This window comes from Oncorhynchus kisutch, unplaced genomic scaffold (genome assembly GCF_002021735.2).
Source record: "Oncorhynchus kisutch isolate 150728-3 unplaced genomic scaffold, Okis_V2 scaffold4063, whole genome shotgun sequence".
Lineage (NCBI taxonomy): Eukaryota > Metazoa > Chordata > Actinopteri > Salmoniformes > Salmonidae > Oncorhynchus > Oncorhynchus kisutch.
The window spans coordinates 125318-141474 of NW_022266008.1; the positions used below are offsets into that span (position 1 = coordinate 125318).

Sequence of the window (16157 nt, forward strand, 5' to 3'; positions counted from 1 at the left end):
GTCAGGACTTGTGGCACTGCCCACACACTACCAGTGGGGAGACTGCTAACACTCACTACCAGTCAGAAGACTGCCTACACACTACCAGTAGGGAGACTGTGTACATACTACCAGTAGGGAGACTGCCTACACACTACCAGTGGGGAGACCTAGAGAAGGATATGGATATCACAGTAAGTGATATGACTGCATCACTTCCCTTCCAGTTTATGTTGTAGTTTTCTATTTGAATTGTAACAATGTAGGGTAGGGTAGTAGAAATGTGAGGGATCAGGGATATGCTCTTTGGTCTTTTCAACAATGTATACAGTAGTAGTCGTCACGTGGAGGCTAAGGCTTTGTTTTCAACCATGTATGGTAATGTGAGTTGCTATGATTTCCATTCCGGTCCATAGGATTCACCTGTGAAGGGAGGTATCTCTATACTTCACACAGAGGAGGATGGGAAACACCACTATGAAGTGGAGAAGATCCTCAAGTTCAAGAAAGGAGGACAAGGAGGAGGAGCCTTCGCCAGGTAACCTCTGATAACCTCTGTTTATCTGTGAAGAATTTGAATATACTGTAGGTTGAAACCTTTTAAGGATAGAGGAGTTGAGACATTTTAGAGGGAAACAAGAGGGACTTCCCATAAGTAAAACTCCTTCATGATGTAAGGAAATAGTTTTTGATCTAATGTCAGGGGTGAGGTCACAGAGTTATTTATTTTGGTAATTCCACCCCTGAATGTCATAAAAAGCTGTATTGTTTTTCTCCAGGTCTGTGTAGATTGAACCACGGGGTCTGTGTAGATTAAACCACTGGGTCTGTGTAGATTGAACCACGGGGTCTGTGTAGATTGAACCACGGGGTCTGTGTAGATTGAACCACGGGGTCTGTGTAGATTGAACCACTGGGTCTGTGTAGATTAAACCACTGGGTCTGTGTAGATTGAACCACTGGGTCTGTGTAGATTGAACCACTGGGTCTGTGTAGATTGAACCACGGGGTCTGTGTAGATTAAACCACCGGGTCTGTGTAGATTGAACCATGGGGTCTGTGTTGATTAAACCACGGGGTCTGTGTAGATTGAACCACGGGGTCTGTGTAGATTGAACCACGGGGTCTGTGTAGATTAAACCACTGGGTCTGTGTAGATTGAACCACGGGGTCTGTGTAGATTGAACCACGGGGTCTGTGTAGATTGAACCACGGGGTCTGTGTAGATTGAACCACGGGGTCTGTGTAGATTGAACCACGGGGTCTGTGTAGATTGAACCACGGGGTCTGTGTAGATTAAACCACGGGGTCTGTTTAGATTGAACCACTGGGTCTGTGTAGATTGAACCACGGGGTCTGTGTAGATTGAACCACTGGGTCTGTGTAGATTGAACCACTGGGTCTGTGTAGATTGAACCACTGGGTCTGTGTAGATTGAACCACTGGGTCTGTGTAGATTGAACCATGGGGTCTGTGCAGATTAAACCACGGGGTCTGTGTAGATTGAACCACTGGGTCTGTGTAGATTGAACCACTGGGTCTGTGTAGATTAAACCACAGGGTCTGTGTAGATTGAACCACTGGGTCTGTGTAGATTGAACCACGGGGTCTGTGTAGATTAAACCACTGGGTCTGTGTAGATTAAACCACTGGGTCTGTGTAGATTGAACCACTGGGTCTGTGTAGATTAAACCACTGGGTCTGTGTAGATTAAACCACTGGGTCTGTGTAGATTGAACCACTGGGTCTGTGTAGATTGAACCATGGGGTCTGTGTAGATTAAACCACAGGGTCTGTGTAGATTAAACCACTGGGTCTGTGTAGATTGAACCACTGGGTCTGTGTAGATTGAACCACTGGGTCTGTGTAGATTGAACCACTGGGTCTGTGTAGATTGAACCACTGGGTCTGTGTAGATTGAACCACGGGGTCTGTGTAGATTGAACCACTGGGTCTGTGTAGATTGAACCACTGGGTCTGTGTAGATTGAACCACTGGGTCTGTGTAGATTGAACCACGGGGTCTGTGTAGATTGAACCACGGGGTCTGTGTAGATTGAACCACTGGGTCTGTGTAGATTGAACCACAGGGTCTGTGTAGATTGAACCACGGGGTCTGTGTAGATTGAACCACTGGGTCTGTGTAGATTGAACCACGGGGTCTGTGTAGATTGAACCACTGGGTCTGTGTAGATTGAACCACTGGGTCTGTGTAGATTAAACCACTGGGTCTGTGTAGATTAAACCACGGGGTCTGTGTAGATTAAACCACGGGGTCTGTGTAGATTGAACCACTGGGTCTGTGTAGATTGAACCACGGGGTCTGTGTAGATTGAACCACTGGGTCTGTGTAGATTGAACCACAGGGTCTGTGTAGATTGAACCACAGGGTCTGTGTAGATTGAACCACGGGGTCTGTGTAGATTGAACCACGGGGTCTGTGTAGATTGAACCACGGGGTCTGTGTAGATTGAACCACTGGGTCTGTGTAGATTGAAACACTGGGTCTGTGTAGATTGAACCACTGGGTCTGTGTAGATTGAACCACTGGGTCTGTGTAGATTGAACCACGGGGTCTGTGTAGATTGAACCACTGGGTCTGTGTAGATTGAACCACGGGGTCTGTGTAGATTGAACCACTGGGTCTGTGTAGATTGAACCACGGGGTCTGTGTAGATTGAACCACTGGGTCTGTGTAGATTGAACCACGGGGTCTGTGTTGATTGAACCACGGGGTCTGTGTTGATTGAACCACGGGGTCTGTGTAGATTGAACCACTGGGTCTGTGTAGATTGAACCACTGGGTCTGTGTAGATTGAACCACGGGGTCTGTGTAGATTGAACCACTGGGTCTGTGTAGATTGAACCACGGGGTCTGTGTAGATTGAACCACTGGGTCTGTGTAGATTGAACCACGGGGTCTGTGTTGATTGAATCACGGGGTCTGTGTTGATTGAACCACGGGGTCTGTGTAGATTGAACCACTGGGTCTGTGTAGATTGAACCACGGGGTCTGTGTAGATTGAACCACGGGGTCTGTGTAGATTGAACCACTTGGTCTGTGTAGATTGAACCACTGGGTCTGTGTAGATTGAACCACTGGGTCTGTGTAGATTGAACCACTGGGTCTGTGTAGATTGAACCACTGGGTCTGTGTAGATTGAACCACGGGGTCTGTGTAGATTGAACCACGGGGTCTGTGTAGATTGAACCACTGGGTCTGTGTAGATTAACCACAGGGTCTGTGTAGATTGAACCACAGGGTCTGTGTAGATTGAACCACGGGGTCTGTGTAGATTGAACCACTGGGTCTGTGTAGATTGAACCACTGGGTCTGTGTAGATTGAACCACTGGGTCTGTGTAGATTGAACCACAGGGTCTGTGTAGATTGAACCACAGGGTCTGTGTAGATTGAACCACTGGGTCTGTGTAGATTGAACCACTGGGTCTGTGTAGATTGAACCACTGGGTCTGTGTAGATTGAACCACTGGGTCTGTGTAGATTGAACCACAGGGTCTGTGTAGATTGAACCACAGGGTCTGTGTAGATTGAACCACTGGGTCTGTGTAGATTGAACCACTGGGTCTGTGTAGATTGAACCACTGGGTCTGTGTAGATTGAACCACTGGGTCTGTGTAGATTGAACCACTGGGTCTGTGTAGATTGAACCACGGGGTCTGTGTAGATTGAACCACGGGGTCTGTGTAGATTGAACCACTGGGTCTGTGTAGATTAAACCACAGGGTCTGTGTAGATTGAACCACAGGGTCTGTGTAGATTGAACCACGGGGTCTGTGTAGATTGAACCACTGGGTCTGTGTAGATTGAACCACTGGGTCTGTGTAGATTGAACCACAGGGTCTGTGTAGATTGAACCACAGGGTCTGTGTAGATTGAACCACTGGGTCTGTGTAGATTGAACCACTGGGTCTGTGTAGATTGAACCACTGGGTCTGTGTAGATTGAACCACTGGGTCTGTGTAGATTGAACCACAGGGTCTGTGTAGATTGAACCACAGGGTCTGTGTAGATTGAACCACTGGGTCTGTGTAGATTGAACCACTGGGTCTGTGTAGATTGAACCACGGGGTCTGTGTAGATTGAACCATGGGGTCTGTGTTGATTAAACCACGGGGTCTGTGTAGATTAAACCATGGGGTCTGTGTAGATTAAACCATGGGGTCTGTGTAGATTGAACCACGGGGTCTGTGTTGATTAAACCACGGGGTCTGTGTAGATTGAACCATGGGGTCTGTGTTGATTAAACCACGGGGTCTGTGTAGATTAAACCATGGGGTCTGTGTAGATTGAACCACGGGGTCTGTGTAGATTGAACCACGGGGTCTGTGTAGATTAAACCATGGGGTCTGTGTAGATTGAACCACTGGGGTCTGTGTAGATTGAACCACGGGGTCTGTGCAGGGCCATATTAAGAAATCATAGGCCCCAGGGCTTTGTTTTTTTTATAGAGATCCCCTTTTTAAAAATCTGCCTTTTTAAAAATGCATATCATGCAAATCTACATCATTTACATGCCAGAAGACATTAGCTGAATATTTTTTAAGAGTTGCCCACGTGGGCCCTCTACCTCCTCTCCTTCCCCCATCTGATGATTAGCAGAGCGGCAACAGGCAGTTTACACTCATTGAGAGTCCTCCTGTGGGTGGCAGTTGCAATGAAAAAAACCTAATAAATATATAAATATATATATAAAACAGGTATGTGGTGTTGTTGTTCCTCAGTGAAGGGGACAAGCTCCTGACGATCAATGGAGTGGACCTACAGGATCTATCCCCAGAGGCCTTCGCCAAGATTCTGACGGAAGGAAACCCCATGTTGGTGAGTGATAGATATAGCTGGAGGAGAGTTCTTATATCACTTCACTCTCTTCATGGGTTGCATGTTTCATCACAATATTGTTTTGAACTAATGCCCAACTGAGCATTCTACTAAAATGTATTGTCAATGAGCACTGATTAAGATTTAATCAAAAGTGCGTTACAGTGGCTTAGAAATACAATGCCATTCAAAAGGATGCAAATAATTAGTAGCAAAACTTTAGATGCAGTATAACGTTAGATAAAATTGAGGTAGCTGCCGTTAGCATTGCTAGCTATTTTTGATGAACTTTGCTCGCTAATGACAACATTGCCATCAGTCTAAAGTAAATTTGACGACATGATAATGCTGGAAAAGTTGTTTCTAACTAAATATTTGACTCGTTTAGCAATGTCATCTTATTTCCAGGTACTATATGTAACGGCTCTCTTCTATCTCCTCCTCTGACGAAGAGATAGAACAAGGATCGGACCAAAATGCAGCGTGGCTATTGCAATCCATGTATATTAAATAACGAAACACGAACTTACAAAAAAAACAATAAACGTAATGTGAAAACCGAAACAGCCTGTCTGGTGCTAACACACACAAAGACAGGAACAATCACCCACAAACACACAGTGAAACCCAGGCTACCTAAATATGGTTCCCAATCAGAGACAACGAGAATCACCTGACTCTGATTGAGAACTGCCTCAGGCAGCCAAGCCTATGCTAGACACACCCCTAATCAGCCACAATCCCAATGCCTACAAAAACCCCAATACGACAACACAATAAACCATGTCACACCCTGGCCTGAACAAATAATTAAAGAAAACACAAAATACTAAGACCAAGGCGTGACAGAACCCCCCCCCCCCCCCCCCCCCCCCCCCCAAGGTGCGGACTCCCGGACGCACCTCAAAACCATAGGGAGGGTCCGGGTGGGCGTCTGTCCATGGTGGCGGCTCCGGCTCGGGACGTGGACCCCACTCCATAAATGTCTTAGTTCCTCCCCCTTGCGTCCTGGGATAGTCCACCCTCGCCGCCGACCATGACCTCGTAGTCCTCACCCAGAACCCCACTGGACTGAGGGGCAGCTCGTGACTGAGGGGCAGCTCGGGACTGAGGCAGCTCGGGACTGAGGGGCAGCCCGGGACTGAGGGGCAGCCCGGGACTGAGGGGAAGCCCGGGACTGAGGGGAAGCCCGGGACTGAGGGGAAGCCCGGGACTGAGGAGAAGCCCAGTACAGAGGGGATGCCCAGTACCGAGAGGAAGCCCAGTACTGAGAGGAAGCCCAGTACTGAGATGAAGCTCAGGCAGGTAGTTGGCTCCGGCAGATCCTGGCTGGCTGGCGGATCTGGAAGAGTCTGGTTGACTGGCAGATCTGGAAGAGTCTGGTTGACTGGCAGATCTGGAAGAGTCTGGTTGACTGGCAGATCTGGAAGATCATGGCTGATTAGCGGATCTAGCTGCTCTGGCTGCTCCATGCAGACTGACAGCTCTGGCTGCTCCATGTAGATTGGCAACTCTGGCTGCTCCATGCAGATTGACAGCTCTGGCTGCTCCATGCAGACTGACAGCTCTGGCTGCTCCATGCAGACTGGCTGCTCCATGCAGGCTGACAGCTCTGGCTGCTCCATGTAGACTGGCAGCTCTGGCTGCTCCATGCAGACTGGCAGCTCTGGCTGCTCCATGCAGACTGACAGCTCAGGCTGCTCCATGCAGGCTGACAGCTCTGGCTGCTCCATGTAGACTGGCAGCTCTGGCTGCTCCATGCAGACTGGCAGCTCTGGCTGCGTTGAACAGGCAGGAGGCTCCGGCAGCGCTGTAGAGGAGGAAGGCTCTGGAAGCGCTGAACAGGCGGGAGACTCCGACAGCGCAGGAGAGGAGGAAAACGCTGGCTGCGCTGAACAGGTGGGAGGCTCCGACAGCGCTAGAGAGAAGGATGGCTCTGGCTGTGCTGAACAGGCGAGGCGCACTGAAGGCCTGGTGCGTGGTGCTGGAACTGGTGGTACTGGATCGAGGACACGCACAGGAAGCCTGGTGCGGGGAGCTGCTACCGGAGGACTGGTGTGTGGAGGTGGCTCTGGATAGACCGGACCGTGCAGGCGCACTGGAGCTCTTGAGCACCGAGCCTGCCCAACCTTACTTGGCTCGATGCCCACTCTAGCCCAGCTAATACGAAGAGCTGGTATGTACCGTACCGGGCTATGCACCCGCACTGGAGACACCGTGCACTCCACAGCATAACACGGTGCCTGCCCGGTCTTTTTAGCCCCCCGGTAAGCACAGGGAGTTTGCGCAGGTCTCCTACCTGGCATCGCCATACTCCCTGTGAGCCCCCCCCCCCCAATAATTTTTTGGGGGTGACTCTCAGGCTTCCATCCGCGTCGCCGTGCTGCCTCTTCATACCAGCGCCTCTCCGCTTTAGTCGCCTCCAGTTCTTCTTTGGGGCGTCGATATTCACCAGGCTGTGCCCAGGGTCCTTTTCCGTCCAATATTTCTTCCCAAGTCCAGAAGTCCTTTGATCGCTGCTCCTCACGATTAACAGGGAGAGTTGGCTCAGCTCTGACTCCTGACTCTGCCACACTCTCCCTGAGCCCCCCCCCAATACATTTCTGGGGCTGACTTTCGGGTTTCTTTCTGCGCCGCCGTGTCTTTCTCTTCGACTCCATTCTCCTATAGCCCTCTTCGCACTGCTCCAGCGAATCCCTGGCGGGCTCCGGCACTCTCTCTGGGTCGACCGCCCACCTGTCTATTTCCTCCCACGTCGTATACTCCATACTCCTGCTGTCCATAACGTCCTCCCATGTCCATTCCTCCTTTCGCTGCTCCTGCTGTCGCTGCCTGTTACCACGCTGCTTGGTCCGTGTGTGGTGGGTGATTCTGTAACGGCTCTCTTCTATCTCCTCCTCTGACGAAGAGATAGAACAAGGATCGGACCAAAATGCAGCGTGGCTATTGCAATCCATGTATATTAAATAACGAAACACGAACTTACAAAAAAAACAATAAACGTAATGTGAAAACCGAAACAGCCTGTCTGGTGCTAACACACACAAAGACAGGAACAATCACCCACAAACACACAGTGAAACCCAGGCTACCTAAATATGGTTCCCAATCAGAGACAACGAGAATCACCTGACTCTGATTGAGAACCGCCTCAGGCAGCCAAGCCTATGCTAGACACACCCCTAATCAGCCACAATCCCAATGCCTACAAAAACCCCAATACGACAACACAATAAACCCATGTCACACCCTGGCCTGAACAAATAATTAAAGAAAACACAAAATACTAAGACCAAGGCGTGACACTATAGTGTAATTTAGACTAAACAGCCGTACCCTCCGTCCAGAATGACTGGGCTTATCACGACTTTAGGGCACCACTATTACGCCGCCCGTCAGGGTTGCCAGGTCTGATAACATTGATTACTCAAAACCCACCCACAAGGCCTAAACTAGCCCAATTGTTTTTTTCGCAGCATGAAAGGAGTTGGCACAATTAGCCAATAAACAATTTTTGTCAATAACGTTATCGAGTGAATATCGACTTAACTTCTAAAGACTTAAGAAGCAAAATTCTGTTTTCCATCAAAATAATAATTATTGTGAACTAATATGACTAGCTAAGGAATTTGAATATCAAATCAAACTTTATTTGTTACATGCGCCGAGTAGAACAATTGTAGCCCTTACCGTGAAATTATTACTTACAATCCCTTAAAGTAACACAATAACAACATAACAATAACGAGGCTATATACAGTGGGTACCGAGTCAGTGTGTGGGGTACAGGTTAGTTGAGGTAATCTGGACATGTAGGTAGGGTTGAAGTGACTATGCATAGATAATAAACAGCGTAGCAGCAGTGTACAAAATCAAATTAAATCAAATTTTATTTGTCACATGCGCCGAATACAACAAGTGTAGTGTTTCACTTTACCGTGAAATGATGACTTACAAGCCCTTAACCAGTGCAGTTCAAGAAGAAGAAAATATCTCAGCCGTCTTATTGCTTGGGTGTGTTATTAATTAATCTTTATTTAACCAGGCAAGTCAGTTAAGAACAAATTCTTATTTTCAATGACAGCCTAGGAACAGTGGGTTAACTGCCTGTTCAGAGGCAGAACGACAGATTTGTACCTTGTCAGCTCTGGGGTTTGAACTTGAAACCTTCCGGTTACTAGTCCAACACTCTAACCACTAGGCTACCCTGCTGCTGTTGATGAGCCTTTTGGTCCTAGACTTGGCACTCCGGTACCGCTGGAGTCTCCTACAATTTTATGGGCTTTCCTCTGACACTGCCTGGTATATAGATCCTGGATGGCAGGAAGCTTGGCCCCAGTGACGCATTGGGCCATACGCACTACCTCTGTATTTGATGACATTTTTTATTTAACCAGGTAGGCCAGTTGAGAACAAGTTCTCCTTTACAACTGCGACCTGGCCAAGATAAGGTGCGACAAAAACAACACAGTTACACAGGGGATAAACAAACGTATAGTCAATAACACAATAGAAAAATCTGTGTACACTGTGTGCAAATGAAGTAAGGAGGTAAGGCAATAAATAGGCGAAGTGGCGAAGTAATTACAATTTAGCAACTTACACTGGAGTGATATGTGCAAATAGAAACACTGGTGTGCAAAAGAGCAGAAAAACAAATATGGGGATGAGGTAGGTAGTTGGTTGGCTGGGGTATTTACAGATGGGCTGCAGCGATCGGTAAGCTGCTCTGACAGCTGACACTTAAAGTTAGTGAGGAAGATATGTATCCAACTTCAGTGATTTTTATATTTTATTTATTTTTGTAACTAGTTCCAGTCATTGGCAGCAGAGAACTGGAAGGAAAGGCGGCCAAAAGAGGTGTTGGCTTTGGGGATGGCAAGTGAAATATACCTGCTGCAGCACGTGTGACGGTTGGGTGTTGCTATGGTGACCAGTGAGTTGAGATAAGGCGGAGCTTTACCTAGCAAAGATTTATAGATGACCTGGAGACAGTGGGTTTGGCAACGAATATGTAGCGAGGACCAGCCAACGAGATCATACAAATCGCAGGGTTGGGTAGTATATGGGGCTTTGGTCACAAAACGGATGGCACTGTGATAGACTGCATCCAATTTGCTGAGTAGTGTGTTGGAGGCTATTTTGTAAATGACATCGCCAAAGTCAAGGATCGGTAGGATAGTCAGTTTTACGAGAGTATGTTTGGCAGCATGAGTGAAGGGAGGCTTTGTTGCGAAATAGGAAGCCAAATCTATATTTAAGTTTGGATTGAAGATGCTTAATGTGAGTCTGGAAGGAGCATTTACAGTCGAGCCAGACACCTAGGTATTTATAGTTGTCCACATATTCTAAGTCAGAACCGTCCAGTGTAGTGATGCTAGTCGGGGGTGCGAGCCGTGATTTGTTGAAGAGCATGCATTTAGTTTTGTCGTGCCCTCTTCATGACTGTCTTGGTGTGTTTGGACCATGATAGTTCGTTGGTGATATGGGCACCAAGGAACTTGAACTCTTGACCCGCTCCACTACAGCCCCGTCAATGTTAATGGGGGCCTGTTCGGCCCTCCTTTTCCTGTAGTCCTATGGTGGTCTGCTTGAAACATGTAGGTATGACAGACTCGGTCAGGGAGAGGTTGAAAATATCAGTGAAGACACTTGCCAGTTGGTCCATGCATGCTTTGAGTACACGTCCTGGTAATCCGTCTGTCCCACGGCTTTGTGAATGTTGACCTGTTTAAAGGTCTTGCTCACATCGGCTACTGAGAGCGTTATCACACAGTCATCCAGAACAGCTGGTGCTCTCATGCCTACTTCAGTGTTGCTTACCTCGAAGCGAGCATAAAAGGCATTTAGCTCGGCTCATGTCTGGGTTTCCCTTTGTAGTCCGTAATAGTTTTCAAGCCCTGCCTCATCCGACGAGCATCAGAGCCGGCGTAGTAGGATTCAATCTTAACTTCTTGACGCACCCATCCCGTCAGCGGGATCATTTTCAACCAAATTAAATTACTAAAAATATTTAATTTTCATGAAATCACAAGTGCAATATAGCAAAACACAGCTTAGCTTGTTGTTAATCCACCTGGCGTGTCAGATTTCAATAAAGCTTTTCGGCGAAAGCATAACAAGCGTTTCTGTAAGAACATCTCTCTCAGTAGACAAAATATTACAAACAGGTAGCAGCCAAGTAGATTGGTCATGAAAGTCAGAAAAGCAATAAATTAAATTGCTTACCTTTGATCTTCGGATGTTTGCACTCACGAGACTCCCAGTTACATAATAAAAATTCCTTTTGTTCCATAAATATTATTTTTATATCCAAAATACCTCCATTTGTTTGGCTCATTATGTTCAGAAATCCACAGGCTCGAGCGGTCACGACATCGCAGATGAAAATTCCAAATAGTATCCGTAAAGTGCGTAGAAAGATGTCAAATGTTGTTTATAATCAATCAATCAGGTTGTTTTTACAATATATAATCGATAATATGTCAACCGGAATGTAGCTTCTTCCATAGGCGAGAGAGAGAAAATGGCTGATGCGCATGAAAAACTCTGCTGGCACCCAGCCATCCACTGACGCGATGGGTTCTTTCTCGCTCATTTTTCTAAATAAAAGCCTGAAACTATGTCTAAAGACTGTTCACAGATTGAGGAAGCCATAGGAAAAGGAATCTGGTTGATATCCCTTTAAATGGAGGCAAGGCATCCAATGGAACAGAGAGCTTTCAGGAACAACAGCACCTTTCTTGTTGGATTTTCCTCAGGTTTTCACCTGTAATATCAGTTCTGTTATACTCAGACAATATTTGACAGTTTTGGAAACTTTTTAGAGTGTTTTCTATCCTAATCTGACAATTATATGCATATTCTAGTTTCTGGGCCTGAGAAATAGGCCGTTTCAAATGGGTATGTTTTCTTTTGTTGCCAAAAACGAAAATACTGCCCCCTACACTCAAGAAGTGAATCCTGTATTGATGCTTTACTTGTTTGATGGTTCATTTGAGGGCACAGTGGAATTTCTTATAAGCGTCCAGATTAGTGTTCCGCTCCTTGAAAGCGGCAGCTCTAGCCTTTAGCTCGATGCGGATGTTGCCTGTAATCCATGGCTTCTGGTTGGGGTATGTATGTACAGTCACTGTGGGGACGACGTTGTCGATACACTTATTGATGAAGCCGATGACTCCTCAACGCCAATGGATGAATCCTGGAACACTTCTGTATTGAGCGAGTCACCGGTACTTCCTGCTTTAGTTTTTGTTTGTAAAGCAGGAATCAGGAGGATGGAATTATGGTCAGATTTGCCAAATGGAGGGTGGGGGAGAGCTTTGTATGTATCTCTGTGTGGAGTAAAGTTGGGCTTTGAGTTTAAAAAAAAATGTATTTTATTCCCCCCTCTGGTTGTACATGTGACATGCTGGCAAAAAAATGGTACAACTGATATAAGTTTACCTGCATTAAAGTTCCCGGCCACTAGGAGCGCCGCTTCTGGATGAGCATTTCCTTGTTTGCTTAGGGCCTTATAGATTTGGTTGAGTGCGGTCTTAGTGCCAGCATCGGTCTGTGGTGATAAATAGATGGTTACGAATAATATAGATAGTGTGGTCTACAGCTTATCATAAGGTACTCTACCTCAGGCGAGCAATACCTCGAGACTTCTTTATTGACTGTTATTGACAAAAAGACACACACCCCCACCCCTTCTCTTACCAGAAGTAGCTTCTTCTCTGTTCTGCCGGTGCATGGAAAATCCCACCAGCTCTATATTGTCCGTGTCGTCATTCAGCCACGAGTCGGTGAAACATAAGATATTACCATTTTTAATGTCCCGTTGGTAGGATAAACATAATCGTAGGTCATTAATTTTATTTTCCAATGATTGCATGTTAGCAAGTAGAACAGATAACAGTGGGAGTTTACTCGCTCGATCTACGGATTCTCAGCACCTTCTTTTCCTCCTTCGTTTCTTCACGCAAATAACGGGGATTTGGGCCTGTTCCCGGGAAACCAGTATATCCGTCTTGTCGGACTCGTTAAAGGAAAAAGCTTCTTCCAGTTCGTGGTGAGTAATCGCTGTTCTGATGTCCAGAAGATATTTTTGGTCATAAGAGATGGTAGCAGCAACATTATGTACAAAATAAGTTTAAAAAACAAGTAACAAGCAACGCAAAAAAACTAACAAAATAGCTCAGTTGGTTAGGAGCATGTAAAACGTTCATCCTCTTCGGCGCCATCTTATATTTTGTGAGAGTAAAGATCATTTGCCCTTATTAAACTTTAAAAAATGAATGTATGGCTATTTTCTGGAAAATGTGCCAGATGTTAAGACTACAAACCATTATAAATGGCCTATTTGCGAGATTGACTTGTCATTTCAATCAGCGTAGGCTAGGCCAAATGACTAAAATCCAGGTTTATGATTGTAATTCAACTTTGTCATGGTTTGGGTAGCTGGATGCAGGTAGCTTATAGCCCCTGATAGGCCTACATCTAATTTCAGATAGCCTACAGTAGCCTAGGCAAGATGTGACATGAACTATTTAGCAGCTTGCTTAGTTCGAATTGACAGACTAATTCATTCAACATGAATATCGAGGCGATTTCAAGGTATTAAGTGCTTCAGTTGCCGAATAGGCTACTGAGGATGGGGTCGTAATTTCAATCACTGAACCAAATGTGAACAATAGACCTATGCTTGTCAACAACAGCCAGTGTTTGTATTTATTTTCCTGTAGTCTAATCTGACTGATTTACTTTCAATATAATCAATTCCAACAAACAGCTGATTGGTAATTGAGTTAGCACTGTGACCATGATCACAATTGATAACATCCAACTTAATTAACTAAACTTGGCCATTCATAATTGTATAATAACATAAGGCTACAACAACAATAAACTAAAGTTATAATATAGCCTATTTATTAAATCCAGTGGTGTAAAGTACTTATGTAAAAATACTTAATTATTATTACTTCATTTTTTAGGGTATCTGTACTTTACTATTTATATTTTTGACAACTTTTACTTTACTACATTCCTAAAAGAAAAGTAGGTACTTTTACACCATATATTTTCCCTGACAAAAGTACTCTTTACATTTTTGAATGCTTAAGGACAGAAAGTGTCTAATTCACGCATTTATCAAGAGAACATCCCTGGTCATCCCTAATGCCTCTGATCTGGCAGACTCACTAAACACACGTGCTTTGTTTCTAAATGATGTCTGAATGTTGGAGATAACCCCTGGCTATCCATAAATGTTTAAAAAACTAATTGATTTGCAATGACTCCAGTCATATTGTCATTTCAACGTGTTTATTGTATAAAATGGTAGGCTACAGTAGCCTACATAGGCATAGAAATCAATATGCTAATTGTTGGCCAACAGATACAAATGTTATATTCTCGACATTTAATGTAATATTTTCATTGTGAACTTTTCCCCATAAAAGAAGCAGACGAGGGAGTTCCAGAACTTCAATTTCAAATTTCCACCCGTCGCTTCATACAGTATGGTTTTCTATATGCAATGTCGTCATTAGAATGCCGTTTAAACCACCTCTGAGCGAATGTATCAAAATGAACATAAAGTCGCTTTCCTGTGCTTTGTCGCCTTATTTCTTTGTGCATCAGTCCTAGCGTGTTAATGTTTTTTTTTAATGGAAATTACTGTAGGTGTCTCCATGATGACACTAAATAGCCTACCTACAACTGGGGGGGGGGGAAGTGTCACGACGTGCGCGCGTGCTCCTCCGGCTCCTTTCATTCACGTGACATGGCTGTCCGCTTGCAGCGCTCGGGCTCAACACACTTATAGGCCTCCGGCGCTCCCCCACCGCTCACTCACTCAGTTTCAATGTTAGTTAGGGGCTTTTTTTGGCATAGGATATGTTTTGTTAACATTTCTAAAACAAGTGAAGTAGATAATAAACAATACAATTAACAGTAAACATTACACTCACAGAAGTTACAAAAGAATAAAGACATTTCAAATGTCATATTATGTCTATATACAGTGATGTAAGGATGTGCAAATAGTTAAAATAGTCTCTCTCATTCACTCACTCAGCAACAGGCTGCCTCACTGCCTGAAAGTCAGAAGCAGCAGGTCACAGTGAAATATATATTTTTAAGACATTTAAAAGTAGCCCAAAAACCTGCAACCAATACATTTTACCCATGACATCATTTTCATTGTAGCCCAATTTAGAAGGAAAACGCTGCTGGTAGAGGGCGGCTTGATCATTTTCATAACAATGGTATGACTGAGGTGAAACCTATGAATAAGATATTTACCAGAAGTGACCAACATTGATTGATGTTTTGAGTCACCGTTTGAACCCATTAATCTGAATATTAGTCAGAGAGAGAGGGAGAGAGAGAGAGAGAGCGACAGGGGAATTTTGTCAGACCTGGGCCCTGACAGTAAATCTCAGCAAGACAAAAAATAATGGTGTTCCAAAAAAGTTCCAGTTGCCAGGTCAACAAATACAAATTCCATCTGGACACTGTTGCCCTAGAACACAAAAAAAAACTATACATACCCTGGCCTAAACATCGGGACCACAGGTCACTTCCACAAAGCTGTGAACGATCTGAGAGACAAGGCGAGGAACATGTGCCATCAAAAGGAACATAAAATTCGGCATACCAATTAGGTTCTGGCTAAAAATACTTGAATCAGTTATAGAACCCATTACCCTTTATGGTTGTGAGGTCCGCTCACCAACCAAGAATTCACACAATGGGACAAGCATCAAATTGAGACTCTGTATGCTTAATTCTGCAAAACTATCCTCAGTGTACAACATAAAACACCAAATAATGCATGCAGAGCAGAATTTGGCTGATACCCACTAATGATCATAATTCAGAAAAAAGCAATGAAAAGGATACAAAGCAAACCACTACAGAGAGAAGAGTCCCCTAAGCAAGCTGGTCCTGGGGCTCTGTTCACAAACACACCCCACAGAGCCCCAGGACAGCAACACAATTAGACCCAACCAAATCATCAGAAAACAAAAAGATAATTACTTGACACATTGGAAAGAATTAACAAAAAAACAGAGAAAACTAGAATGCTATTTGGCCCAAAACGGAGAGTACACAGTGGCAGAATACCTGACCACTGACTGACCCAAACTTAAGGAAAGCTTTGTACAAACTCCGTGAGCATAGCCTTGCTATTTAGAAAGGCCGCCGTAGGCAGACCTGGCTCTCAAGAGAAGACAGGCTATGTGCAAACTGCCCAAAAAATGAGGTGAAAACTGAGCTGCACTTCCTAACCTCGTGCCCAATGTATGACCATATTAGAGACACATATTTCCCTCAGATTGTACAG

The 16157-nt window shown here is 45.1% G+C and overlaps 1 protein-coding gene across 1 annotated transcript in view; it reads left to right on the forward strand.

Moving 5' to 3' along the window:
- The window catches only part of LOC109879260 (uncharacterized), a 28984-nt gene continuing 12827 nt past the window's right edge, over window positions 1–16157 (forward strand). The window contains exons 1-3 of the mRNA XM_031822085.1: window positions 1–173; window positions 396–517; window positions 4723–4819. Of these exons, the coding sequence (XP_031677945.1) occupies window positions 162–173; window positions 396–517; window positions 4723–4819 (231 nt within the window). The 5' untranslated portion in view covers window positions 1–161. The remainder of the gene's footprint in view (window positions 174–395; window positions 518–4722; window positions 4820–16157) is intronic.